Below are 25,363 nucleotides of genomic sequence, written 5' to 3'. Positions count from 1 at the left end.
GATTAAATTGCATTAAAGACAAACAGACCCTCAATAAAATAAAACAACTAAAAAAGAAAAAACTCCCATCCACTCTGAAGGTTTATCTATTTAGGGTATGGAGGGGGTGGGGAGGGCAAGGTCTTGTAAAATGAAGACTGAGATTATTATTATTATTATTATTATTATTATTATTTCTTGGCAGATGCCCTTATCCATCGCGACTTACAATATAACTGCAATACAAAGTGCAATAATACCATTAAGTACAAGGCATCAAACATTAGAAATTCAAATTTACTTTATACAAAGCAATTCAAAGTGTAGTACATTTTACCACTTCCAATTTACACAGGTAAGTACAGTAAGTGAGGTCAAACATCCTGGAAAGTAAAAGCTAAGTGCTGTCAAGATGTAGGGTCACAGTTAAGGGCTACGGGAAAGGGATCAAGGAGGAAAACAATCAATAATACAAGTATTAGTAATGCAAGAAGCATGGTAAAATGTTGTGAAGTGCTATCTTACAGGGGATTAAAAGGACTAATGTTACAAGTACTGTCTGAAAAGATGTGTGGAGTAAGCGCCGGAAGGAGGTCAAAGACTGTTAGACTTCGGTGGGCAGGTCGTTCCACCACTTAGGGGCCAGGGATGAGAAGGAGCGGCTCTGGAGGAAGGGGAGTGGGGAGGAGGAGTTAGTCTTCTGGCACTAGAGGAACGCAGTGGTCTGGAGGGGATGTATGGAGAGATGAGTGACTGAAGGTAGCTTGGTGCAGTGTGGTCAAGACAGCAGAAGGTGAGGGTCAATGTCTTGAACTGAATGTGTGCCGGTATCGGGAGCCAGAGCTGGAGCGGCGGGTAGTGGATGCAGGCAGGCCGGCCAGGAGGGAGTTGCAGTAGTCCAGGCGGGAGAGGACCAGTGACTGGACGAGCAGCTGAGTCGAGTAGTCGGTGAGGAAGGGACGGATTTGGCGTATATTGCTCAGGAAGAATCTGCAGGTGCGCGTCAGCGTGGTGATGTTCTGGGTGTAGGAGAGCGCAGGATCGAGGATGACTTCTAGATTTTTTAGCGGAAAAAGAAGGAGAGAGTGTGGTGGATTCCAAGGGGATCAAGATGGGGAGGTCAGCAGAAGGTGAGGAAGAGTGGGGGAAAAACTGGAGATCCGATTTGGAGAGGTTGAGCTTGAGGTGGTGCGAGTGCATCCAGGCAGAGATAGCAGACAAACAGGAAGACAAGCGAGAGGGGATGAGAGAGTCAGAAGAGGGAAAAGACAGGAAGATCTGGGCATCATCAGCATAGAAGTGGTAGGAGAAACCATGGGATGCAATGAGGGGGCCCAGGGAGCGAGTGTAGAGAGAAAGCAGGAGGGGGCCCAGGACGGAGCCTTGGGGAACGCCTGTGAGGAGAGGTTGGGGGGTGGATGAGGAACCTCGCCATGTCACTTGGTAGGACCGGTCGCTGAGGTAGGAGGAGAACCAGGTGAGAGAGATTCCAAGGTCAGCGAGGCAGGAGAGGAGGTGATCGATGGTGTCAAATGCTGCAGAGAGATCAAGGAGGACTGAGGAGAGGGAGGCGCCCGAGCACAGCTGAGGGAGTCAGTGACAGCCAGGAGAGCCGTCTCAGTGGAGTGAGCTGTGCGGAAGCCGGATTGCAGAGGATCAAGGAGTGAGTGTTGGGACAGAAAGGCAGAGAGCGGACGGTGGACCGATCTCTTGAGAGTCTTTGAGGGAAAGGGGAGTAGGGAGACAGGGCAGTAGTTCTGAGGAGAGGTGGGGTCAAGGATAGGTTTCTTGAGGAGTGGGGATAGCGGTCGGTGACTGCTTGTCCATAGAGAATAACACGGCACAGCTGGAGGATAGTACATGCAAACAGCATGTGTAATATTGCCCACAGAAGAAAACACAAATATAAAAATGCCATTGTCTTTTTATTTATACATCGCCTGTGAAGTACATAACAGGAAGCTAAAGCAAAAGATCAGTATACAACCATCAAACCGATAGGGGTTCAATAGAATTCACTGGAAATAAATATATAAAAAGGTGAGTTGTGTGTGTGTTGCTGGGACAAAAAGTTAGCAAAAAGAAACTGCATCCTCACACATCATTGACCTATTACGTATTCTGAATTCTACATGTTGGATATACAGATGTTGAACAAAAAGAAAAAGCTATTACAACTATGTATTTATATTTTGTGAAAGATAAGGTTATTTATTATGCAGCAAAAACCGTCACAGTCTGCACGAATGTTTGTTTTAAATATGAAACTGTTAATCTACATTGCAATGCATAGTGTATGCTCAGCATTTAAATTTCAGTTTATTTATTTGAATCCATCACTACCCAATACATACAGATCAGATCATGAAAACCTGTGGTCCATCCTTTACATACACGCTAACCATTATAATGTGCATAAAGGAGGCAATGGATCAGGATACAGTCCCTTTTTGAGATTTATACTTTGTCCTTAAAGCCCATTTAGAAAACCTGTAGTCATAATATGACATTCATAGGACTATAAGGTGGTAGAGCATGGTTTATATATATATTTAAAAAAAAAAAATTAAACTGAGTAAGGCTTTCAGGACAAAACACTGTCAAGAACATAACAAAAAAAAAAAAAAAATGCAAGCAAAAAAAAAAAACATAATTCAAGTCATACACCCCATTCTCATTATAAGGCTCAGTGACCACAAATTCAAGATGTGTTCTCTCAATTTGAATTGTATACGCTTCAGAAATGGCAATGATGTTCTGCCAGGTTTTCAGATATTCCATTCGGTCCAGTTAAGTGTTTTTTTGTTAGTAACACAAATCATTTAGCATTCTTTTACACAGAAAGTTCTCCAATAGCACTACTGTCCCTTAAATAGAATGGAGCACCATTTAAACTTTCAAGGCAAAACAAATGTAAATACAATCTATAATGCTAAGCTACTGAACAGACCCATTACAGGAAGGTATTTCATCTATAAGTTAAACTGAACATAGTTTGTCCTTAAATGTCACTGGGGAACCTATAATAACCCAAAGCAGATAAAGTTCACAAAATTTATGAGTTTTGCAATTTAAGTCTACTTCCCAATTTCTCTCCTGTTCATTAATCTCATTAAAGAAAATGAAGCTAGGATTCAGCTCATGGACTAATGAGCATTTATACATTGTTGTGGTCGATAACTAAAAACAAAACAAAAGTACTGAGTCTGTCATCAATTAGACAGCCATGACAACAGTTCAGTAGATAACCTGAACACAATCGAGACTACACAACAGAAGCATCTTCTGTGGTTCTCATGTTGCAGGGTTGAGTTATAATGAGGCTGGTGTGTACTGGGTTTCGGAAAACTTTATTTGAGTTTCTTTTCCATCGCCAGACTGTCATGAAGTTTAGACACGTTTCTCTCATACTGGTCCATCACCAACGTCCCATTTTCGTCAAAGAATGTCCCCACCGACTTTGTAAACTCCAGCTCCCTTTGCTGCTTCTTTTTTCCATCAATAAAGGTCATTCTAAGAGTGTACTGGTCATCAAACCTGCAAAGCAAAAACACCAATCGGGTTTATGTCTGCAGGGAACAGCACGGCCGACACATCCACTCAAATAAAGCAGTTTTTGGTGCATTCAAGTCCATACAGGTACAGTCAAATAAAGTGACAGTCTTTCCCCTGTGCGTTTACTAGGGCTGAATTACATTAGAACAATGTTTCTGTCCTTCAATAACAGCAGTTCAGTACAGCTAATGACACAGGGATTACCCAAACATCTTAGTCTTTGAATTAAATGCACGGCACACATTTAACGTTTGAGTGATGCTGATAAATTTTCTGGAGGAAACCGATGGTGGCTGTGTGATACAATATGCGCTGATTTGGCCAGTGAATGGACAACACCTATAATATCGCATGTTTATAAAAGCAGACAATACTGTACCTTTTGAGACTTGAAGAGAGCTGCCAGATCCGGTCAGGGTCTAAGCCAGTTGGGTCTTTCTGAACCGCAACCAAGAAGATGCTTTTTTCCTTGTAGGAGGTGTACAGGGTGAGAATACCCATCATTATAAAATAAGTAAAGATCAATTAAGGGAAAAAATAACCAAACACTTGTGTATATAAACTATACATATAAGCCATCTCTCCCTCCAATACAATTGTTGACTGGACATGAGTATCTGCATATAAATTTGTCATGTTAAGACTAATTTCCGGTTAGATACTAAACAAACTGCTGAACTAAGAACACATGCTCGACAGGATGCACACAGCTGTGTAGCGGAAAGCAAAGGGGAAACCCCCCCACACACACTCTGCTTTTAAGCGGCCCACCACACTTTTACCACACAAACAGCTCGCTCTCTTGCGCTCTCACTCGGGTTTAGTTCTGTCTGGTAAAGGATATGATATAACACAGCATGCCAGAACAGGTTTCGACTCAGGGAACGGATGGAGATAGTCCCACACCAGCGCCACGATGGCAAAGAGGCACGACACTGTGCAGATGATGAGGCGCCCATCAATGAGGCTGAAGTTCTCAACGTAGCCGTACTTCTCTAAAAGTACCTGCGAAAGGAAGTAAAACCTGCACGTCAACAACTGACACCAATGCTTACAGGTAAATTGCCTGGTTTCCTTTTAGTGAAGATATACATAAAAATACATCAGAATTAAAAAAAAAAAAAAAAAAAAACAATGTAAAGGCATATTTATGGCACTCAAAATGTGTTATTGCATTTAGTATGGCTTTCAATAAGGAGCCAGACATCCTGGTATCATTGTTTAACATAAGGTCTTTCACACCTTCTTGGCAGCATCATCCAGAGAGTTCTTCACAGCAGCTCCATCCCATTTATCGATCTTCACCGGCTTCTCATCGATCCTCCACTGAAACGAAATAGTAATCCGATGGGTAGTTTTAGGTTCAACGGGCAACCTGTCCATATATAACGCCGCTGATTTCACACTGCATTTCTGTTTTAATGGGACGAAGTTAAAAAAAGACATCCATGCTTTCTCAATGACTGCTCCCTAGCGACAGCATGTGGCGGGACAATTGCAATTGAGAGAGAAATTAAGGGCAAAATCGGCTGGATAAAATACTATTGCGCTGCTTCGAGGGAGGCAGGCCAACGAGATACCCAATATAGTTGCCCAACATCTACACAAAGATCACAATATCAGACAAATGTCACCTGACCTTCAGCAACAGGACGACATTCACGGTCACACAAATACAAATTAAACAAACAAACGTCATTTTTTCTGGCTCAGTGACATCTGTAACCCAGTCTTACACGAGTCAGCAGCTGGACACTGGGAACGGGTGTTTGTATTTCGGGTGCTAGTCTGGATTGTGCTGTTTTTTCCTATCAATATTTGCCATAATTATCGATTAAACTTCGTGTAGGATGATCGGTGGCGCCGCCAGACTGACTCCAATGATCGATTATATCGGGAACATGAAATAACGCGAATCCATTTCACTTCCACTTACTAATCTGCAGCTTATTTACTATGTCATGCATTAAAAGATTATTAGTTCATCTTCCTATATTTTGTGGTCGTCTGCTCTCTCTCGTGTGATATATATTCACACATTATATGTAACACGTATGCACACACACATAAACATGAACACACATAATGACTGAATTCGACATAGAACCAGTTTAAAATTAAGGACTTGCGATGGATGATAAGATATGATATTAAATATAAATTCTAGATTATTTAATTAGATAAGAATAAGCTAGGGTGAATCGTGTATAGCTGGAAGGCAACCCTAAACGCAGCATATGTGTGGGTTAAACTACCGATTTATTAAACCGTGAGTTGATCTATAATACATAGATCTGGAGGGCTAAACACACATGCATAAATCAACACACATGCATAAGTCAGATGTTTCACTGTACAAAGGAAGTTGCTGTCGATGTGCAGCAGGAGACACAGGTAGACACAGTGCCGCTCACCGCACACATGTTGCGTGCTGTGCGGTGTACACATATGCACATTTATATGAGCTACTTTGGTGTGCACTGACGTGCTACGAGACAGTGTTTCACTGCGCGCTGTGGACACACATAACCGACCTCACGCTAAGTTTCTGTGGGAGCTGGTGAATGAACGAGCGGCCACAGGCAGGGCTGCCCGCCGACGCGCACACACCGTCTGCCGGGAGCAGCGCAGACAGGCGCGGCACAGCTCCACACGCCCGCACATCGACCGTGCAGCGATACATCGACGAAAACCTCACAAAATACACATCTTACTTTTTCCAGGAGACCACTCTTCCCGTTTTTCGCCGCCATCTTTTCTTCCTGTTCTTTCACAGTGACCTGGGGCGTCGTGATTGGCTACCCTCGCTGTTTCAATAGACCAATCCCGCTGCGGGGACGGGTTGAAAGGGCGCAGTCGTGGGCGGAAGAGAAACCCAAAGCAAGTCTTTCTGGGAGTTGTAGTTAATTGTACCCACTGTCCCCGTGCAATCCTGTAATGTGCAGTACACAATGTGCACTGTGCGGCCTCGGCGCAGCATTAGGGTGCCAAAATAATTTGCATCAGGACTTCTTTAGGTCGATAACTTTTGGTCTCTGTTCTCCCCGGCCGCTGCATGAAGGATAATAACCTTTGCTGGGTATAATAGTCTGAGCAATATAACAATTGTGTATTTGTATTGACAAGTTAGTGATATTACCTCATTGATTTACAGGCGTTTCACTGTTCGATCTGGTGCTTTCTTTTTGTGCAGAGAAGTAATTGCACAGTGCTGTAATCACACTGCCCTCTTTGTCCTGCAGTAACCATCACATTATTGTCTGTGCTTTATCAAAACATTGTGCATCCACCCTGGATTATTATAAAACAAATATGTCTGTTTTTTTTGTATGTATATCATATATATCATGTATGAGAATGCCACCTCAAGCCCTTGTGTCCAACAGGTCCCCATTCCCCATGAATGGCAACAGGGAAACAGTAGAGGAATGAAATCAAGAGGTCTTGCAGGAAAACGTGTCAGATGCTGTTGACTGAAGGTGATTACCCTGCATGTAAAAAGTATTTTGTGAAACAACGAACCCTGAAAAACACATACACGTGTATAAAGTAGACAGTATTTTTTTTCTTTTTTTAATTAAAGCAGCTTTTATGCAAATGACATAACAGAGTACATTTACAAGTCTCAATACAACAAAAGTATTGTACATCATTATATATTGGTCGATCATTCTGGAAGAATTTGACATAAAAAAAATTAATTAACTTGTTAAACAATTTAGTCATTTAGGATTAGCCATTAAATCGCTTCTAATTCAAGTTTGATACAGCTATGGATTTATTTTAGTCTATTTCACAATATGGCACCTTCGGTCTTATACAGCTTCTAGAAAGAAAATAACTTTAAAATAAACAAATCTCTGACCAATAAACAGATCTCTCTTTCCCAATAAAGCATCCTTAACAAGTGATTCTGTATCTTTCTGTCTTGCATCACTCATAGTTAGCAGGTTTCCTGTTGACATCTTTATATAGAAATACACACCAATGCAAGACCAATAGAAAAGGCTAGCCTTCAACCTCTTCCTTTCTTTTACAAATTCAAATAATTTATAAACACTCCTAAAGATTTAGAATGGCTCTGTGCTCAGTTGTGGCTACTTCAAAATTCCCTTCTCCAAATTATAATATTGAAAAGGCATGGGATACCGTAACACACACATCTTATTTATATGAAAATATTATGCATATTAAAGGCCATGACCCCAGGGCCACATGATTTCTGGGGTTTGTGCAATTTGCCAGTTAAAACAGAGCATTTATTTTTCTTACAGCTGAATAGTGGTGATAGGAGGGACAAGCATAGACTCTTAATTAAGTAGACTGAGAAATCTCAGTGTGGCAAGGATGAATGAAAGAAGAGCTTAAAAAATGTGATCTTGTGAAAATGTTCATATGGTGGCGACTCTGTTTCCTGTGTCCTGTTCCTTTGGAAATTGACAACAGATTTCAACCAATACTGTCTCCGCTGGCCAGCCTTGAACTTTTAAAAAATCTAGACAAAAAATAAATGAATTTCTGTTCCCATTTTTCTAGCAGATCACATGCAGATTTTCTGCAAAGCTTTGACAAAAGTGTTTTTTCGGTTCAGTTTTTGTAATAAAAACAATGCTATTAGCCATAAAAATAGACCGTATATTTCAGTCAATTAATAAGTTGAAATACTCAAGAAGAAAGGACCTGAGTGGCTGCCACTGCTCAAGGTGCAGGATTTAAATATCAACCACAGATCTGGTATTATAATGCACCCGGCATACGTCCACAGTGAGCTGCATGAAAACCCAGTGAACCTTCAACAGAAAACTCAATTTCGTATAGGGATATACATTGTGAGACCCTTCTATTTTGCCAAACATTGGGTGATCACAAATACAATCTCAGGTTTTCCTAGTAAACTACATTAAGCAGTTTATACACTTTAAAATATAAAAATATATAGGATTCAACCATTTTTATGGTTTCTCTGTTGCATTTCATTGTAAACACCCATTGGTTTCCAAAATGGACGTTTTCCTGTGACGGTTTCTGCACACCGGCTGTTTATGAACTTTGCTGGATCCAAGAGATTATGCACAACACCATCCAACTACAGAGTCAGTGAACTGTGTGGAAATTGAAGTGTGCGATTCAGCTTGTTGAACCATGCAAATGAGGAGTACATTCACAGACAGGAATGTTTTACATGATCTGGGGAATACCGAGCAGGCAAATGGCAATGTCCCTGTCCTGGCCACACCCACCCACCACCGTTGATCAGGATAGTGTGCTTTCAACCCAGCCCAAAGAAAAAAATAAAAATCAAAACTGAAGTCCTTGATAATTTACGAGGCACATTCCACAAAGGAGAACGGACAAAAAAAAAAAAAAAAAAAAGCCACTTCCTTTTCCTATTTCTGTCAGGGTTTCCTTAAGTTTATCAATGTAATTAATGCCTGGGCATTCATTCTGGTAACTTTCAGTTTATGTATTGTAGACATAGGAGATGTTTGTCAGAGAGTAGATCTCCACACACTATGTTTTGCTTCTCAGTCAGTGGCAATAGTCAGTCTTGAATTGAAAGTAATATCCTTGAAAAATCGACCCTTCACAAATAGCAAAGTCAATCCAGTGTTTAGTTCAAGTGATTTTGGAAAAATAAATAAAAAATTGTCCTTGCAAACCAGATCAAACTGAGTCGCTGACAGACAGCACTTCATCATGGGCGAAAGGGTGCCGTGATCCTTGAAGCTGGGCAACCAGACACGATCCTTCAGTGTCCACAGGTCCATCAGGGCGGTTCACTGTCCGTGAGGGAAGGGTGTCCAGTGCATGTGCTATAGGGGAGGCTGGAGCCTGTTCTATTGTCTGATTAATTATAAAAAATAATCACAATAATATGTATTTAAAAAGGAAGATATAATCCTGGGGAAAGGACAGACTGTGTGGGATGAGCCAACTGACTGCCTTCAAAACATTCCTCCTGGACAAAGGAAGGCCCTCTCTGTGCCATGGCAGAGCTACCACGTCCTCTCCAGGCAGGCTGCTGATCAACTGCTTGAGGAGGAGAGAGAGCAGGAGAGGAGAGAGGATTAAAGCTGGAAGCCTTCCATGGGAGCCTCACACTGCTGGAAGATATACTGCTGCTGCTGCAGGTCCACCGAGGGGGCGATGCTGGCATCCTCGTCATCGGGGTTGAAGTAATGCTCGATCAGGTCAAATGCCTTCTGGTAGATCTCTTGGTTCTCATGACCCTGCAGGAACTCGATCTTGTCCAGGCCTGTAACAAGACAGCCAGAGAGAGGCACTGAAGTCAAATAGGATCCTGCCAATTCATGCATTATCTGATTTGGATGTTTCATTGAAAACGTATGATACAAATGTAGGAGATTTGTCTATGGTCATTTTTAATTACAGATACAGAGAACGGTAGAAATAGTCAAGCGGTTATATTTAGGGCGTTAAAATGTTGCTCTAAAATTAAGTTTGGTGAGGAAATGAAGGGTTAGGAATCGAGACCCCAGTAATCCTAGGCTTCTATTTAGGTGAGGATTACGAGACGTGTGTGCATCGGTCTAGTTTCAGGCCTTGCTGTGGGCTTGGACTGGGGTCTCACCGTAGGCCTCCTCGATGGGAGCGCAATATGGGTTGATGCCGCCGCTCCGCTTAGCCTCCTGCTCCCCCAGCCGCAGGATGTTCTCCAACCCGTTCAGAGCCACCTGCACGACCTTCGGGTCCATCAGTGTCAGCAGGTCACACAGTGGCTTCACACAGCCCATCTCCACCAGGTACCTGAGCACACAGCAGTACCAATCCGTCAGTGGGTCAGTCAGTCACGGCACTGTTTTTATGTCACACAGTGCCTTTATAATGAAGATCACCACCCTTGTGAGGAGATTATATTTATCCTGTTTTACGGATTCAAGTCAACAGTCAGTTTGGACTTATAATACAGTTTACAACAGAGATTCTATTGGTTAATTTGCAGATTGGGAGTTGCTATCCAAAAGGTACTATTGTTTTTCCCTCCTTCAGGAACAATCAATGATCTGTCGTTTATCTGTCCCTTTAAACAGAAGCTGTTGTCCGCAGTCGCAGGGTGCTACTTTACAAAGGAGGTCTACAGCAAACACGCAGAGAGAGGTACTGAAACTGACCGTATCTGTTCCGCAGACCCCCCCGACGTGGCATTGGTAATGGCCCAGGCGGCCTCCTTCCTTGTCCTGAACTCTGCCACTTGGAGGATGTTTATCAGAGCTGGCAGTATGTTGGCATCTATTACCATCTGGTAGAAATAAATAAATGATGACCTCACTTTCAGCCACGTGACTCTGACCTGATGTTGACTCATTTGTGGGTGCTGGCTAGACCGGATTTAACATCTAGGGAAACAACTTTAAACTCCAGATGAAGAGCAGTCTTTATGCTGGCACGCTGTAGTAAAAGTAAATGAGCACATAGAGGTACAGACAAACAGGGCCGCATGGCAGCCGCTAGCTCACCTGAATCTGTGCCCTGTTTCCCGCCGTGATGTTGGATATTGTCCAGCACGCCTCTTTTTTGATGGACTCCTTGGGGCTGCTCAGCAAGTGCAACAGGCTCTGCAGGGCTGAGCAGTTTAGAATGACCTGCAAAAACAAACAAATGCTGTGCACGGCTATCTCTACATTCAGCAGACCACGTTCTTCCTTTCTGAAATGCTTTCTGCTATCCAAACTACGGATGTGCATGTCAAATATATTGACAATCGATAATTCCACAGCTGTTTTCCCGCCCCCCATTTAAAATGCGACATACATTAAATGCGAAATAATGCAAGTTTGGAACTTTAAGCTATATTTTATAAACATTAGGCAATATAAAAAAAAACCTTCCTATTAGGAGATGTACTGAAATGGCATAATAGCAGCAATAAGCAGACCTGTCAACTCTCACACATGATGTCAGACACTCGTATTATTATTGTTTCAAATTAACTATAAAGGTTGTGACTACTTTTTATAAAGGAAATCTTGCTTATACAACATGCGTCTCCCAGAAATTACGACACGTAGTCCCTGCACACTGTGCTGTCGCCTGAATACTGAATATTTTGCAATTACAGCTGTAACTAACCTATCAAAATGTTTTTCTTTCAATTTGTATTCATTTCATTTTCATTCAATAATAATAATAATGTGAGCTGTGATGCAAACGCCTTAACATAAGCGTCCTTATGGCAATGTTTCGGTCATAACAACGAAATACAATGCATTACGATTAGACGGTCTAGCTACCTAATTTATACAATCCACTTAACTAAACTATGTTCGGAAACATACCTGTGCGTTTGAGTTCCAGTGAATACAAAATAAATTGCAATAGCTGGCTGTTTATGTAGCTTAATAATATTAGTTTGTTGCTCCTCTTTCATTTTCTGTCATTGCTAGTGTTGCAGAAGGGTGTTTGGCTTTTAGGTGGGTTAACACACCAGCCGTAGATGTTAGTTTATTTGCACTGCACATATTATACACTTAACAGTATTTTAATTTACTTTGTCAAGTATTTCCATACAAAACATCTCTGTGAGGAAGCCATTGTTAGCCAAGGTACTTCTATTTTAGCCAATCACAGACAAGAAATAACAAATCCCACCATCAGCTACACAGAGAGCCACTCAACAGTACAGGCTGTAAAATAAGATCAATATAGATTTTTACATTTTTTTAACCAACAAATGTTAGATTCACTTGTCGATAGTGGCCATCTTTAACGAATAGCTGACTATTCAGTCTCATCCCTAATCCACACAGACAGAATATCGCCACACTTTCCAGACAGACACTGGCTTGTCCTGTACAAGCCCAGAGAACAGAAAGCCCTGAGGAAGGAGTGCGCACCTGAGTCTGAACATCATCTCCTGTGACGATGTTGCCCACTGCTCGGAGTGCTGGGGAGACCACCTTGTAATCACTGTGCCTGGAGAGACACAAACGCACACAAACAGAGTCAACTCGACTGCCTCTATGTGCAATGTTGAGCAAGATCGGTTCTTCAGTCTCAATGCGAGGCACTTGGGGTTGTGTAACATCCCTAGCCACAAAATGATTAGGTTAGAGAGGGAAAATAACATCCATCTTAATATTTAAATTTCCATCTCACTTACATCAGAAGTTCGACCAGCTGCCTGCAAACTCCTGCATCAATGACGGCCTGGATCTTGTCGTTGGGTCCATCAGAGAGGTACGACAAGGCCCAGCAGGCATCTGCCAGCACGTCCGTGTCGTTTACAAACAGGAGCCAGGACAGCACACTGAGACAGGGCGACACCTGCAGAGTTCACAACACCCACATTCAGACAGCGCAGAACAGAGCACTTCCGAAAGCTGCATTTCAACTCTCGTTATTTTCCACAATACATTTGTGTCTCGGCTTTCTACTACCTGTGGATGACAGTCAAAAGAGGAAATCTGACAATTTCAGTGCTCTCCATGAGTAGTAGACCAATGCTATGTTTAGATTTAAAAAAATAGATTTTGGGAAAAACATATATAAAGAAATCGTATTCATTTTAAAAGTTCAGCAAGTGTAAGTGGCAGGTGCACACAGACAGACTTGTCCACAGCTAGGGTCTATTAGTCACCTGTGAAGAGGGGGATGGTGTGGCTGAAATCTGGGCAGGGAGGGGTTATCTTTGTGGAGACCAAGATGGGAAGGGGAAGGTAGATTAGGGCCATGAAGAGTCAACAAGTGGGGTTAATTAGGTTGCTGGAGACTGTGGAGGTTGTGGGGTGCCGTTGCCTTGAAGCGAGTCTATTGGGGACCAGGGGAGCATTACTGTGGTGATGAGCAGGGGCAGCAGTTACCTTGGTGAAGTCGGGAGGTGGGTTCTTGCCTCGGCACAGGTTGGACAGCGCCCACACAGCGTTCCTCATCATCATCAGCCTGTTCTGCTTGGCCAGTAACCTGATGCACAGAGCAGGGAGTCAATACTCAAGACATGCGCCGTTTATTCTCCTCTTTATGCAAGGATTGAAAAATATGACTTTTATGCGGTGAAGCAGGAGAGCGATACATTAGGAATCTAGCAATCTAAATTAAGCCCCTTGTGACAATCAACAGAAAGTTTGGTTGCCACCTACTAAGACAACTAGACTGCAAAATTCCTCTGGTAGAATCCCACACGCCTGTTTGGCTTGTGGGCTGGGAGTGTCAGGGAAGCGTTACTCACTGCAGGCTTGTGGGCTGGGAGTGTCAGGGAAGCGTTACTCACTGCAGGCTTGTGGGCTGGGAGTGTCAGGGAAGCGTTACTCACTGCAGCAGAGATGGCAGGATGTTGCAGTCCAGCACGTAGTCCCTGCACACTGTGCTGTCGCCTGCGATGTTCCCAAGCGCCCACACAGCCTGCAACACACAAGCAACACGCTACACACACAGCACAGAGTAGAAGGTAATGCCACACTCACACTCCAGGGCCAGTGTGTGTGTTTGCAGAATGAAATGCAACATTTTGAAAGTTTAACACAGTTTAATAAAGGATCGCAATTTTAAAAAATGATAATAACCCAATAAAGCCCATGGTGAGGCCCACGGAGGGTCCTGCTGTTACCTGCTCCTGCACGTCCTCAAAGTCCGAGGCCAGCATCTCAATGAAGATCGGCACGGCCCCTGCCTGGATCACCACCCTCGTCTGGTGGGACGTCCCGGATGCGATGTTGGTCAGCACCCACGCCGCTTCAAACTGTGGACACACACATGCCCGTTATACACCCAACACACATACAAGAAATGCTCAGAACCTGCATACTGGCTTCTGACGTATGCCATTCATCCCTTCCATTCTCAGCTGCTACCTTCAGGAGAGCCTTGTTCAAATATGCCAGTGTTAACAACATTAACGCAGCGGGGGGGCAGCACCATCAGGGAGGCCAGGTACCTGCAGGGTGCAGTTCTCTCTCCTCTTGAGGAACTCCACAAACCTCTCCACCACACCAGACGAAGCAATCACCTCATCAATGGGAGGGTTGGGCTCTGGCAAAGAGAAACAGTCAATAGAAACAGTCTTAGCAACAACCACCACAATCACACCAGTGATACTAACAATAATACACATTAAAACTCGTAATATAACAACACACATGGGCACACCTCCAGCGGTTTTACATGGATGGTTCAACCCAGTAAACACAGATGCAAGAGCATGGGGGCAGACTGCAGTGGGTAGGATTAGCAACAGAGCCAGGCCCTCACCTTTAGACAGCAGCTTCCTGAAGCGCTGTGTGCCCATGAGCTGCTGCTCGGGAGCGCTGGAGAAGATCATCTGGATCATGTCCTCTGAGATGATCCCTGCCTAGAGGAGAGGCACAGGGAGGAGGCACATTTAATGGAGCAGCTGCTCTCCCTATACCAGTGGCCTGTTGCATAAATTGGTATCAAAAAACTATGTAATTTATCAAAAGTGCTTCAATTGCCATTATGTTTGAACATACATGTCCATTTTATGCTTAGTTTGTCAAATCTTGGGCCAAACCGAAACATATTACAGAATAAATGGAGACACTCTATATACTGATATCCATGGTAGTGTGCATCTTCAAGTGTGTCAACCACATTATCAATTCCATGTGGAAACAAGTGTCAGTGACATTAGTCCAGATACAAAAATAGTTCACCAGTGTTGTCAGTACAGCAAAACAAAATGAAAAATATATTGTTTTCACTTCTTTCAGATGAAAAACACAGGTTACATTGGAAAAAATGAAGCGTATATATACACTCACCTAAAGGTTTATTAGGAACACCATACTAATACTGTGTTTGACCCCCTTTCGCCTTCAGAACTGCCTTAATTCTACGTGGCATTGATTCAACAAGGTGCTGAAAGCATTCTTTAGAAATGTTGGCCCATATTGATAGGATAGCATCTTGCAGTTGATGGAGATTTGTGGGATGCACATCCAGGGCACGAAGCTCCCGTTCCACCACATCCCAAAGATGCTCTATTGGGTTGAGATCTGGTGACTGTGGGGGCCAGTTTAGTACAGTGAACTCATTGTCATGTTCAAGAAACCAATTTGAAATGATTCGACCTTTGTGACATGGTGCATTATCCTGCTGGAAGTAGCCATCAGAGGATGGGTACATGGTGGTCATAAAGGGATGGACATGGTCAGAAACAATGCTCAGGTAGGCCGTGGCATTTAAACGATGCCCAATTGGCACTAAGGGGCCTAAAGTGTGCCAAGAAAACATCCCCCACACCATTACACCACCACCACCAGCCTGCACAGTGGTAACAAGGCATGATGGATCCATGTTCTCATTCGGTTTACGCCAAATTCTGACTCTACCATCTGAATGTCTCGACAGAAATCGAGACTCATCAGACCAGGCAACATTTTTCCAGTCTTCAACTGTCCAATTTTGGTGAGCTTGTGCAAATTGTAGCCTCTTTTTCCTATTTGTAGTGGAGATGAGTGGTACCCGGTGAGGTCTTCTGCTGTTGAAGCCCATCCGCCTCAAGGTTGTACGTGTTGTGGCTTCACAAATGCTTTGCTGCATACCTCGGTTGTAACGAGTAGTTATTTCAGTCAAAGTTGCTCTTCTATCAGCTTGAATCAGTCGGCCCATTCTCCTCTGACCTCTAGCATCAACAAGGCATTTTCGCCCACAGGACTGCCGCATACTGGATGTTTTTCCCTTTTCACACCATTCTTTGTAAACCATAGAAATGGTTGTGCGTGAAAATCCCAGTAACTGAGCAGATTGTGAAATACTCAGACCGGCCCGTCTAGCACCAACAACCATGCCACGCTCAAAATTGCTTAAATCACCTTTCTTTCCCATTCAGACATTCAGTTTGGAGTTCAGGAGATTGTCTTGACCAGGACCACACCCCTAAATGCATTGAAGCAACTGCCATGTGATTGGTTGGTTAGATAATTGCATTAATGAGAAATTGAACAGGTGTTCCTAATAATCCTTTAGGTGAGTGTATACTGTGCTGTTTACAAAGCAATCAAAGTTCTGAACAATTCAGATTTATTTATTAGTACAATTCTGTTACTATCAGGGTTGGACCATTTGTCCCCTTATGAAAATAAGTTATAGGTTTCTATAGACGTGAATATATTTACATATTCATATTGTATACATCATATACATCAATTGTCATTATTTTGGCTCTGTATGCCACAATAATGGATTTGAAAGGAAACAACTAAGATGTGCTTTAAGTGTAGACTTTCATCTTTAATTTGAGGGTAGTTTTTTTATGTGATCCCTCCGTCTTTAGTTCCTGCTTGTTCTTGGGGTGTTTTGGGGTGTGAGCAGATAATATAGCCCTAAACACTTCAGAATTCATCCTGCTGCTTTTGTCAGCAGTCACATCATCAATAAATACAAGGAACCAGTTCCCTTGGCAGCTATACATGCCCATGCCATAACATGCTTCACAGATGAGGTGGTATGCTTCGGATCATGAGCAGTTCCTTCCTTTCTCTATACTCTTCTCTTCCCATCATTCTGGTACAAGTTGATCTTTGTCTCATCTGTCCATAGGATGTTGTTCCAGAACTGTACTGGGTTCTTCAGATGTTTTTTGGCAAACTCTCATCTGGTCTTCCTGTTTCCTGTTTAAATTTTATGGTAAACCCTCTGTATTTACTCTGGTGAAGTCTTCTCTTGATTGTTGACTTTGACACAGATATGCCTACCTCCTGGGTGTTCTTGATCTGGCCAACTGTTGTGAAGGGGTTTTTCTTCACCAGGGAAATAATTCTTCTATCATCCAGCACAGTTGTTTTCCGTGGTCTTCTGGGCCTTTTGGCGTTCCTGAGCTAACCAGTGCGTTCTTTCTTTTTAAGAATGTACCAAATAGTTGATTTGGCCACACCTAATGTTTTGCTGTCTCTCTGATTGGTTTGTTTTGATTTCTAATGCACAACTGAAGGCAAAACGCCCCAAGAACAAGCAGGAACTAAAGACAGCTGCAGTACAGACCTGGCAGAGCATCACCAGGGAAGAAACCCAGCATCTGGTGATGTCTATGGGCTCCAGACTTCAGGCAGTCATTGACAGCAAAGGATTTGGAACCAAGTATTGAAACTCACAATTTATTTCATGATTATGTTAGTCTGTCCAATTACTTTTGAGCCCCTAATATCGGGGGGACCACATATAAAAATGGGTGTAATTCCTACACCGTTCACCCAATTTGGATGTAACTACCCTCAAATTAAAGATGAAAGTCTGCACGTACAGAGCCAAAATGATGACAATTGTGTCACTGTCCAAATAATTATGGACCTAACTGTATATTCCAAATACTTGTTGCAGTAAATAGGTTAGGCTGTACAGTTTGTACAATATCTATCAATAAAATAAAATAAATACCTATAAATAAATAAATACATGAATGCATGCATGTATACACTGTATTTGAAGAATGCAGGCACAAACAGCAGGGGGGATTCAGGATACATTTTCCAAAAACAAAAACAGAGGGTATTCTGTTAGACCCATTATTATAATTATATTAGAAAAACAGCATCACATGAAGATGGTAAACATAGCAGGTGAACACTCACTGAGATCATGTCCATGTTATTGACCTGAGACTCCAGGTACCCACTGTCTGACATCCCATCATCTTCTAGCACGCCGTCCTCTGCCGTCGCTACGTTCCTCCGCTTGAACAGCTGCAGCAAAGACCACCACACACTTTAATTATTATTATGAATATTTATTTATTAGCAGATGCCCTTACCCAGTGCGACTTGCAGTTTTCACTAGAATCATTTATCATAATGACACACAATATGATGCCAGTCCTACATTAATGCACTGATTCCAGTGCAGTCAATTCCAGGGCAGGTTTCTGGTACAACTAGATAAATCGAAATTAGTCGAACAGTTTACTAGCTGGTCGTTCAAATATCCCACATTCACTGACCAGAGATTGTACCCCTGATCTACATAAGCTGTACAGTAGAGCAGGAGCACAATCCAGTATAAGACTGCTTTGTCAGTCACTTTCAAGACTGGCCGCTGCAGTTGTTCAGAAAGGGGGGTACCCAATAAGGGAAGGCCGCACCTGTTCGTCTTTCTTCTGTTTGCGGAGCTGCAGCCCTTCCTCCTCCCTCCTCCTCCTCATCTCCTCTGGGTTCAGAGACTTGTTCTTGTAGCTCTTGAGACGCACGTTGTCCTTTCCTGAGCTCATGATGGGAGTCTGCAAAGAGAGTCCAACACAGGTCTCCTTAATCCGTACACTGTTTCACTGACAAGCTGACACTGTATCCAATTATATCCTCTGGTTTAAAATGTTTTGAGAACTAGTGTTAGGGTTCGGGCAGGAGTAGGGATTATGGGGGATCTAGTGGGTTCATATAAAAATAATCACAAATACAGCACAATATTGTTTCAAGTTATATATGTGTGTATAATTAATATACACAGTATTCCCAATTAAAAAAGTGAATTTTCAACTAGAACAGGGAACATGCATATGTCTTTCTTGATGGTATACTACTGAGGCGATTAACTGTGTCATATATAAAGCGCTCCAGCGCAGCCGGTCAGCTGAGCGCACATCTGTCCACAGGAAAGGAAGTGATGTGATGGCTTCCGCGTATCCCAGGCATGTCATATTGAAACCCACAGCGGCTTTACATAAACACTTTCTGGATTCATTTCATGTGTTTCCTAGACATTCACGCGTGGAATTATTATTAATGCCATATTGCTGCTAATACCGGCTGGGTTTGTGTAACAGAAGTGATCGCATCCGATGCATTTCCACGATTGCGATCCTTTTGTTTTCCATATTTGTACATCAATGTATCGCATATTTCTAGGGTGACTTATGAAACGACACCGCTGCCAAACCAGCCAAGCCATTATAACGCAGATGTGTTGCTTCTGTTATCCACACAGGCTCGACGATATGGGGATTGTTATTATGGTTGCTGTTTTTAGTGTCCAGATCGATTTTATAGCAATGTAGTGGTGATGTCTACTAAAAAATATAATCACTGACACTGTTCCTCACAGAAGCCAAGGCACTGCCGGACCTAACGTGGAGCCCACCGCCTAATACGGCAACGACAGTCCATACTTACATCTGTATTGTAATTGTGTTAATGACACACGTGTGTGGATTGCAGTTTTGAGTGTCCGATTTCAGGGTCGCTCGTCTCCCCCCTCACACCTTGCTGTCGTGTCTAATCTCTGTTTCCAATCTCCTCAAATTGCGTCTCTTGTCCCAGGCCGCGTCCAGTTGCCGGTGTGCTATTGCGCATGCGCCCCCGGCCTCAGCCCAGGTCTCCGACAGCGCATGCGCCTAGCAAGGCATCCGCTGTGAATGCGGATGGGCCAGCCTAGCCAGGCCTTATAGACCTTAATGTTATAGCTAACGCAAGTGTACAAAGGAGAAAAAGAAAAAAAGCACTACGATTTACGATAAGATAACTGCTCCGCCAATACGAAATATAATCATAAATAATAAGACATGTAGCCTAAAAAACTATCCAAGATATATACAATATAAAACTGTAAATTAGGTATAATTAACATACAGTTTTAGGGCATAAACACAGCCTCCCTCTTGTGCAAATACCAAAGCAGCTGACGGCAGTAAATAAACTGAATTTATACAGATATTATACTGAACAGCAATGTTGTACTGCACCATAACATGTACAACCCCCTACTGCAACTGCACTATTCTGCTGTTTTTGCGATTCACGTCTATATTTCTCTTTTGTACACAAGAACGTTGTAATTTGCCATTGTTTGTCCATATACATGACTTCCACAACATGTTACAACTTCACGCATACTTGAACTGAGTAGTTTCAATGAGTACAAGCTGCATCTTTCATATAACTGGAAAAACGCAGTATATTAGCTTATACCCTCCACTACACCCCTGTACACCAAAGTCCCCAAACAGGCCCTCCTCTCAGTCATCTGCTATTTATACTAAACATATATCATGGAAACAACACTACTGATTATTTTAATAACCGCTCTCATCTCTTAATGTATATTTTGCACAGTAGTCTGCATATAGTTGTAATTTCCCTCCACTATAACCCCACATTAGCTGCTTTTTGGCATGTGACACCAGACCTGAGATTCCATCATGCTTACAGGACAGGTTATCCTGCATACTAATACGAATAATACAAATAATCCATTTAGAAATAAGTAAATGGATGTGCTTGTTCATAAAGCACAAAACCCAGCTGCAACATTTCTGTTTTTACTGATCATACACAATTTAGGTTATGGTTTTCTTTATATGAGTTTATGATCGAGCATCCACAGATTCCAAAATAAGAAGACAAATATTCGTTATTGTTTTGTTTGACCTTACACATGTTGTTCTTTACTCAATTTCTGTTTTGGAAAAGATGATTCAAGGAAAGACAGTGAGTTCAACTCTTCACTCAATAGTAATCAGGTTTGCAGAAATACACACATTCTGTACCACTAGGTATCACTCTCTCATACACACAGGGATAAGGGGTTCAGAAAGTGCTAAAGACTGATGTAGAACACCACAGTATTCTAGAATTTGGGGAAATTGCAGAGTGTTCTGAGTTAATCTGGGGAATCAGATGGTGCCAACCTTCATTTTTAGTGTGCCACCCACACAGGGGTCTGTAATTACCTGGTGCTGCAGGAGAGCCTGGGAGGGACACAGGAGAGGGTGAATACATAAATACACCCAGTGCAGAGGGACAGGAGACACAGAAGGAAGAAGACTTTGTTTTCCAGCCGGTGCGATGAGGAAGGTGTGTGTGCTGCTGCTGGCTGTGCTGCTGCTCTGTGACACAGGTAGGAGAGCCAGGCCAGACAAACAAATCTGCAGGCAAAAGTGCAGTTTTCAGTTCAGTTTTTTTATAGGCAGATAGGTTGGTCCTTAATGAGACCCCCGTTTAATCTCTCTCACCTTCTCTCTCCATTTCTGTCACCCAGAGGGAAAACGCAAAGGTGTTAGCACACACAAGAGCAAGTCTAAGGTGACGAAAGGTGCAGGGGAGACCAAGAAACCACCAGGTGAGCTTTGTTTTATTTCTTATGTTTTCAGCATGGGGGAGGGGAGGGGAGGCAGCCGCTACAGTGATTCGATTGAGTTCTGCTCATATTGTCCTGCTGACAGCTGATTGCTGTTTGGAAACACTTGGCAAGTTTACACTAGTCCCATCCCCTGCCTCTCCAGTTGTGAAACTGTCAGCCGGGGGTCAGACTATAATCTCTGACACTCTTTGAAGTTGGATCACTAGGATTCCTGCTTCACAGCCTAGGTGGGATCACAGCACACTTACTCCCGGGGAGAGTCATTATAAGCATTTATTAGGAGTCATAAAGGTTAGGAAAACAACAGTCAAATCCACGTCAGTATTTGAATATTGTGTATTTTTTGGTGATGGACTAATCAAAACTTTTAGAAAACAGAGCTATGATAGTCATTCTGTTAATGATCAGCCTTCTCTGATCGTGACCCACACACAGGCAATTATCCTAATTACAGTCGTTAACAAAGTACTCACTGGAAACAGCACAGCGCACAGTTCCACTGCACTTAAACACAGCTCTTCGACAGTGAAGGACACTCCTCTCCAGCACAGCAGACACTTGTGCTGAGTGGGGAGCAGAGCTGCGCTGTGTCTACAGCCCTCCACCTGCACTCACTGTGTGGTGTGCAGCATTCTCTAACCACCAGCTTCTGTTCAGCTCCACTGTGACGTGTGGGTTTCAATCTGGGTCTGCAACAATAGCCAATTATGTACAATTACTGTTCATTTATTTATATATTTTAATGTGACTGACATCTGTATGAGTTTGACTTATTCAGAATGACAATTCCCTCGTCACATCGGCAGCAGTGTAGATTCCTGCCACAGCTGGGATAATGTATGGCTTTGTGGGGTATTTCGGTGGCACACTGTAAACTGAATGCCCTGCCCTGTCTGTTCTGTGTCTCTTCACAGACCCCAGCGGTGCTCTCAATCCCAAGGAGACCACCAAAGGCCTGGGTGAGTGCTGTGTGTGCCCCTTCCCTTTTGTTCCTCTTTTCCAGCAACGTCAACTCCAACTCATTGATGTTGAACAAGCAGACTCACTGAGACCAACAAGCAGACAGCTTAAAACTTAGTGAGCGCATAGGTGTGGAGTGTGTCTGCCCTCATTATAAAGTGATGCTATCGCTATTCTGCTTTTATACTGTTTAAGCTGTGTTTGAAATAATTGTGTCTGGCCCATATTTGTTATGGACAGCCAGTGAAAGCCACACCGATTCCTACCTTGATGCTATGTTGTTTTTTGTTTTAGCTAAAATAGCTGAAGAAACCATTTTCAATGAGCAAGCACGCTGTAAGTAAACACACAGTTACTTATTTATGGATGGCCATTATGAAATTAGTCTTTTAATACTTCTAATTTTGTCTTCTTTACCTTTCTTTACAGTTACAACCCAATGTAAGTGCATTTATTTATTTGCAAATAGTATATATATATATTTTTTTTACACCTATTTGTATTGAATTACTATTGACAGCTGTTCCTTTTCCCTCCACAGTTATGAAATGGATACATAATGTGGTGGATGTCGGTAAGAGAGTAACCCCCCCATCCCACTGCTTCCTTTCCACTCCAGCAGCTTGTATTCTGTGCAGAGTATCATTGTGAGGGTTGTCTCTGGCTCTGAGGTCACACAGCAGCCCCCGACAGTGTCAAGAACTGCGGGGCCTGATGGGAGATGTACCAACACCCTCCACACTGGAGACCCCCAAAGAACACACCCTGGGCTCTCACTAACTTAACATCACTTCCTTACTTAATGATACAAAACTGTGATACAACAATTGTGTATAGGTCTATAAAGAATTGGCATTGTTTCCAGGTTTCAACCCTTCTTGTATATGTACAGACTCCAAATTATGCAGTACCATGGCTGTCCAGTGACAGGGTTGGCAATCCCTGTACTGACTTCCAAGATTTGGTGGAGGGGTTAACTGTGGGAGGATTTCAATAACAACTGGCCTGTGTTAACTTCACTCTGTCAGAAGCATCTCCTAAGCAAAGTTTCTGTCCATCATGCAATGCAGTCTTGTGATTCCAGTTCTGTGACTCACACTCTGCTTGTTTTGCAGGCCAGGGGATAGCAAGTGGAGTCTGTAAAGCCAGTGAGTGCCGCTGCTTCTTTCTCATCCGGATATGATTTTTGCTTTGTTTTCACCAGGGTGTGCCACAGTAAATAGGTTCCTCTCCCTCTATGATAAAGACTGTTTGAAGCCATGCATACGTTCAACATGAACAATATGTACTGAGTGGAGTGGGAGCTGTTGCAGTATTGTTTAGGATGTATTGCTCAAGTTCCCATCCCACAATGTGGAAATAGTGTCTGTGATAATTTCACCTACTGTATAATAATCAACTCATTCACAGGTTTTTAGTTTTGCTTTCTTTTATCCTGCAAAAACATGTTTACAGCACCCTCTTGTGGAAGAGAACAGGATTTCTGAGTATGCTAGAGTATTAACAAAGTATAAGCTGCTGATTTTCTATGAGGAATGTGCAGTGCTATGACATTCTGTTTGCTGGTTTTGTGCACAGTTCTGTACTGACCTGTGTTTGTTGTATTTCCTTTCCCACAGTCAATAGCTTCTAAAAGGTATGTTCTATTTGATATAACATGTATTTTTACAAGTTAATATATTTTAAAAAATGTGATGTTTGAATGCAAGAGACACTGATCACATGTTTTTAGCTACAGTGTACATGGGTGCGATAGGACAAGTTCTGCTATAAAATAATAATAATAATAATAATAATAATAATAATAATAATAATAATAATAATAATAATAATAATAATAATAATAAGCAAACTGACACTTTGACAACTGCAGAAATGAAAAATAAACATTGAAAGTGTTAAAATACTGATAAGCATCCCTCTCACCTCCCTTGGGAATTCCAGCAGTATCAGCTCAGCACAGTAAGAGGAGTTGCATATGAACTAGTAGGTCGAAACTAGAGAAGGCGGGTCAAAGGTCAGCCTACTAGACTCCCATCATGCTCCATCAATGGAACCGCTGGTACAGAACGACAGCAGACAGAAGCCTAAGAGGAGCAATCACATCACCCCACTCCTGGCTCTGCTACCAAGGCTGCCCATCTGGTTTGGAGGTGCATTGCTGATCAGTCCACACCTCCACCACATCAGGCCTGGTTACATCCATTATCTGTTGGCCTTCTGTGTTCCTAGAAGGCACCGGTTGTGAGCCTCCCATCCAACACCAAAATCCTCTGGCTCCCCGTGCCTCACATCTTCTCCTCATATGTTCTGGTTCAGATCTTAAATAAACACACATTTCGTCTCTATGGTTTACCCTTAATCAACAGCCTTTCCAGTACACTGTGAGGAATACATTGTTATGTCACCATAATGCTGTTTAGATGTTGTTTTATGATCTTGTCTGTTCAAACTTCATATTTTAGCTTCTTATATATTCAAAACACTTTTTTTGTACATGCTATTTTGCTACTGTATTTTAATTTTGAGTTATTGTCACATGACTCATTAAAAGAATGGGATAAAATGGCAAAAATAAAATTAAAATAATTTGACCCTGCAGTTTCCTGACCAATAATACACAATCTTATTCCTAGCCCTCACTGATAACTGACCTGACCAATGAGGAGAGCTCCCCTGTCAGTATGTCTGTATCTCCTGATTATCAAGCAGTGGTCCTGTCTGCTCTGTTGAATTGCCACAGCTGCATTGCCCATACTTGGCAGGAAGCAGCCATGTGGGGCTCAGAAAGTGTGTCTGCCATGAAGATCCAAGTAATACCCCCAGTAAA

The 25,363-nt window shown here is 42.6% G+C and overlaps 2 protein-coding genes and 3 long non-coding RNA genes across 6 annotated transcripts; 3 read left to right on the top strand and 2 right to left on the bottom strand.

Annotated features, from left to right (window-relative positions):
- Positions 1–1,885: 1,885 nt before the first annotated feature.
- On the bottom strand, positions 1,886–6,356 carry spcs2 (signal peptidase complex subunit 2). 2 transcript variants are annotated; one of them, XM_066699180.1, is made up of 5 exons: positions 6,249–6,356; positions 4,777–4,860; positions 4,380–4,539; positions 3,914–4,049; positions 1,886–3,516 (listed from the first exon to the last, which is right to left on the bottom strand). In XM_066699180.1, exons 1-5 carry the CDS (start codon positions 6,285–6,287, stop codon positions 3,330–3,332), a joined length of 606 nt encoding a protein of 201 aa, XP_066555277.1. In that variant the 5' UTR covers positions 6,288–6,356; the 3' UTR covers positions 1,886–3,329. The 2 variants fall into 2 exon arrangements, with proteins under 2 accessions (XP_066555277.1, XP_066555278.1); XM_066699181.1 differs by having other exon boundaries at positions 4,777–4,857; positions 6,249–6,355.
- LOC136746586 (uncharacterized) lies at positions 4,455–10,667 on the top strand. Its single transcript, XR_010816404.1, has 3 exons — positions 4,455–4,591; positions 6,921–7,013; positions 10,587–10,667. It is a non-coding gene; the product is annotated as an uncharacterized LOC136746586 (long non-coding RNA).
- kpna1 (karyopherin alpha 1 (importin alpha 5)) lies at positions 7,091–19,796 on the bottom strand. The gene is made up of 14 exons (XM_066699179.1): positions 19,608–19,796; positions 18,584–18,718; positions 18,078–18,188; positions 14,740–14,839; positions 14,426–14,520; positions 14,099–14,230; positions 13,805–13,893; positions 13,356–13,455; positions 12,656–12,819; positions 12,390–12,468; positions 11,013–11,138; positions 10,668–10,795; positions 10,127–10,302; positions 7,091–9,790 (listed from the first exon to the last, which is right to left on the bottom strand). Exons 2-14 carry the CDS (start codon positions 18,707–18,709, stop codon positions 9,603–9,605), a joined length of 1,614 nt encoding a protein of 537 aa, XP_066555276.1. The 5' UTR covers positions 18,710–18,718; positions 19,608–19,796; the 3' UTR covers positions 7,091–9,602.
- A 1,445-nt stretch (positions 19,797–21,241) lies between these two features.
- LOC136746583 (uncharacterized) lies at positions 21,242–22,531 on the top strand. The gene is made up of 3 exons (XR_010816403.1): positions 21,242–21,330; positions 21,472–21,552; positions 22,488–22,531. It is a non-coding gene; the product is annotated as an uncharacterized LOC136746583 (long non-coding RNA).
- A 530-nt stretch (positions 22,532–23,061) lies between these two features.
- LOC136746582 (uncharacterized) lies at positions 23,062–25,127 on the top strand. The gene is made up of 4 exons (XR_010816402.1): positions 23,062–23,107; positions 23,649–23,681; positions 24,153–24,169; positions 24,478–25,127. It is a non-coding gene; the product is annotated as an uncharacterized LOC136746582 (long non-coding RNA).
- Positions 25,128–25,363: the final 236 nt, after the last annotated feature.

Source organism: Amia ocellicauda, chromosome 3 (genome assembly GCF_036373705.1).
Source record: "Amia ocellicauda isolate fAmiCal2 chromosome 3, fAmiCal2.hap1, whole genome shotgun sequence".
In the NCBI taxonomy this organism is placed as follows: Eukaryota; Metazoa; Chordata; class Actinopteri; order Amiiformes; family Amiidae; genus Amia; species Amia ocellicauda.
Note: the sequence above shows the minus strand (reverse complement) of the source record. Positions and strands in the feature narration are given on the sequence as shown.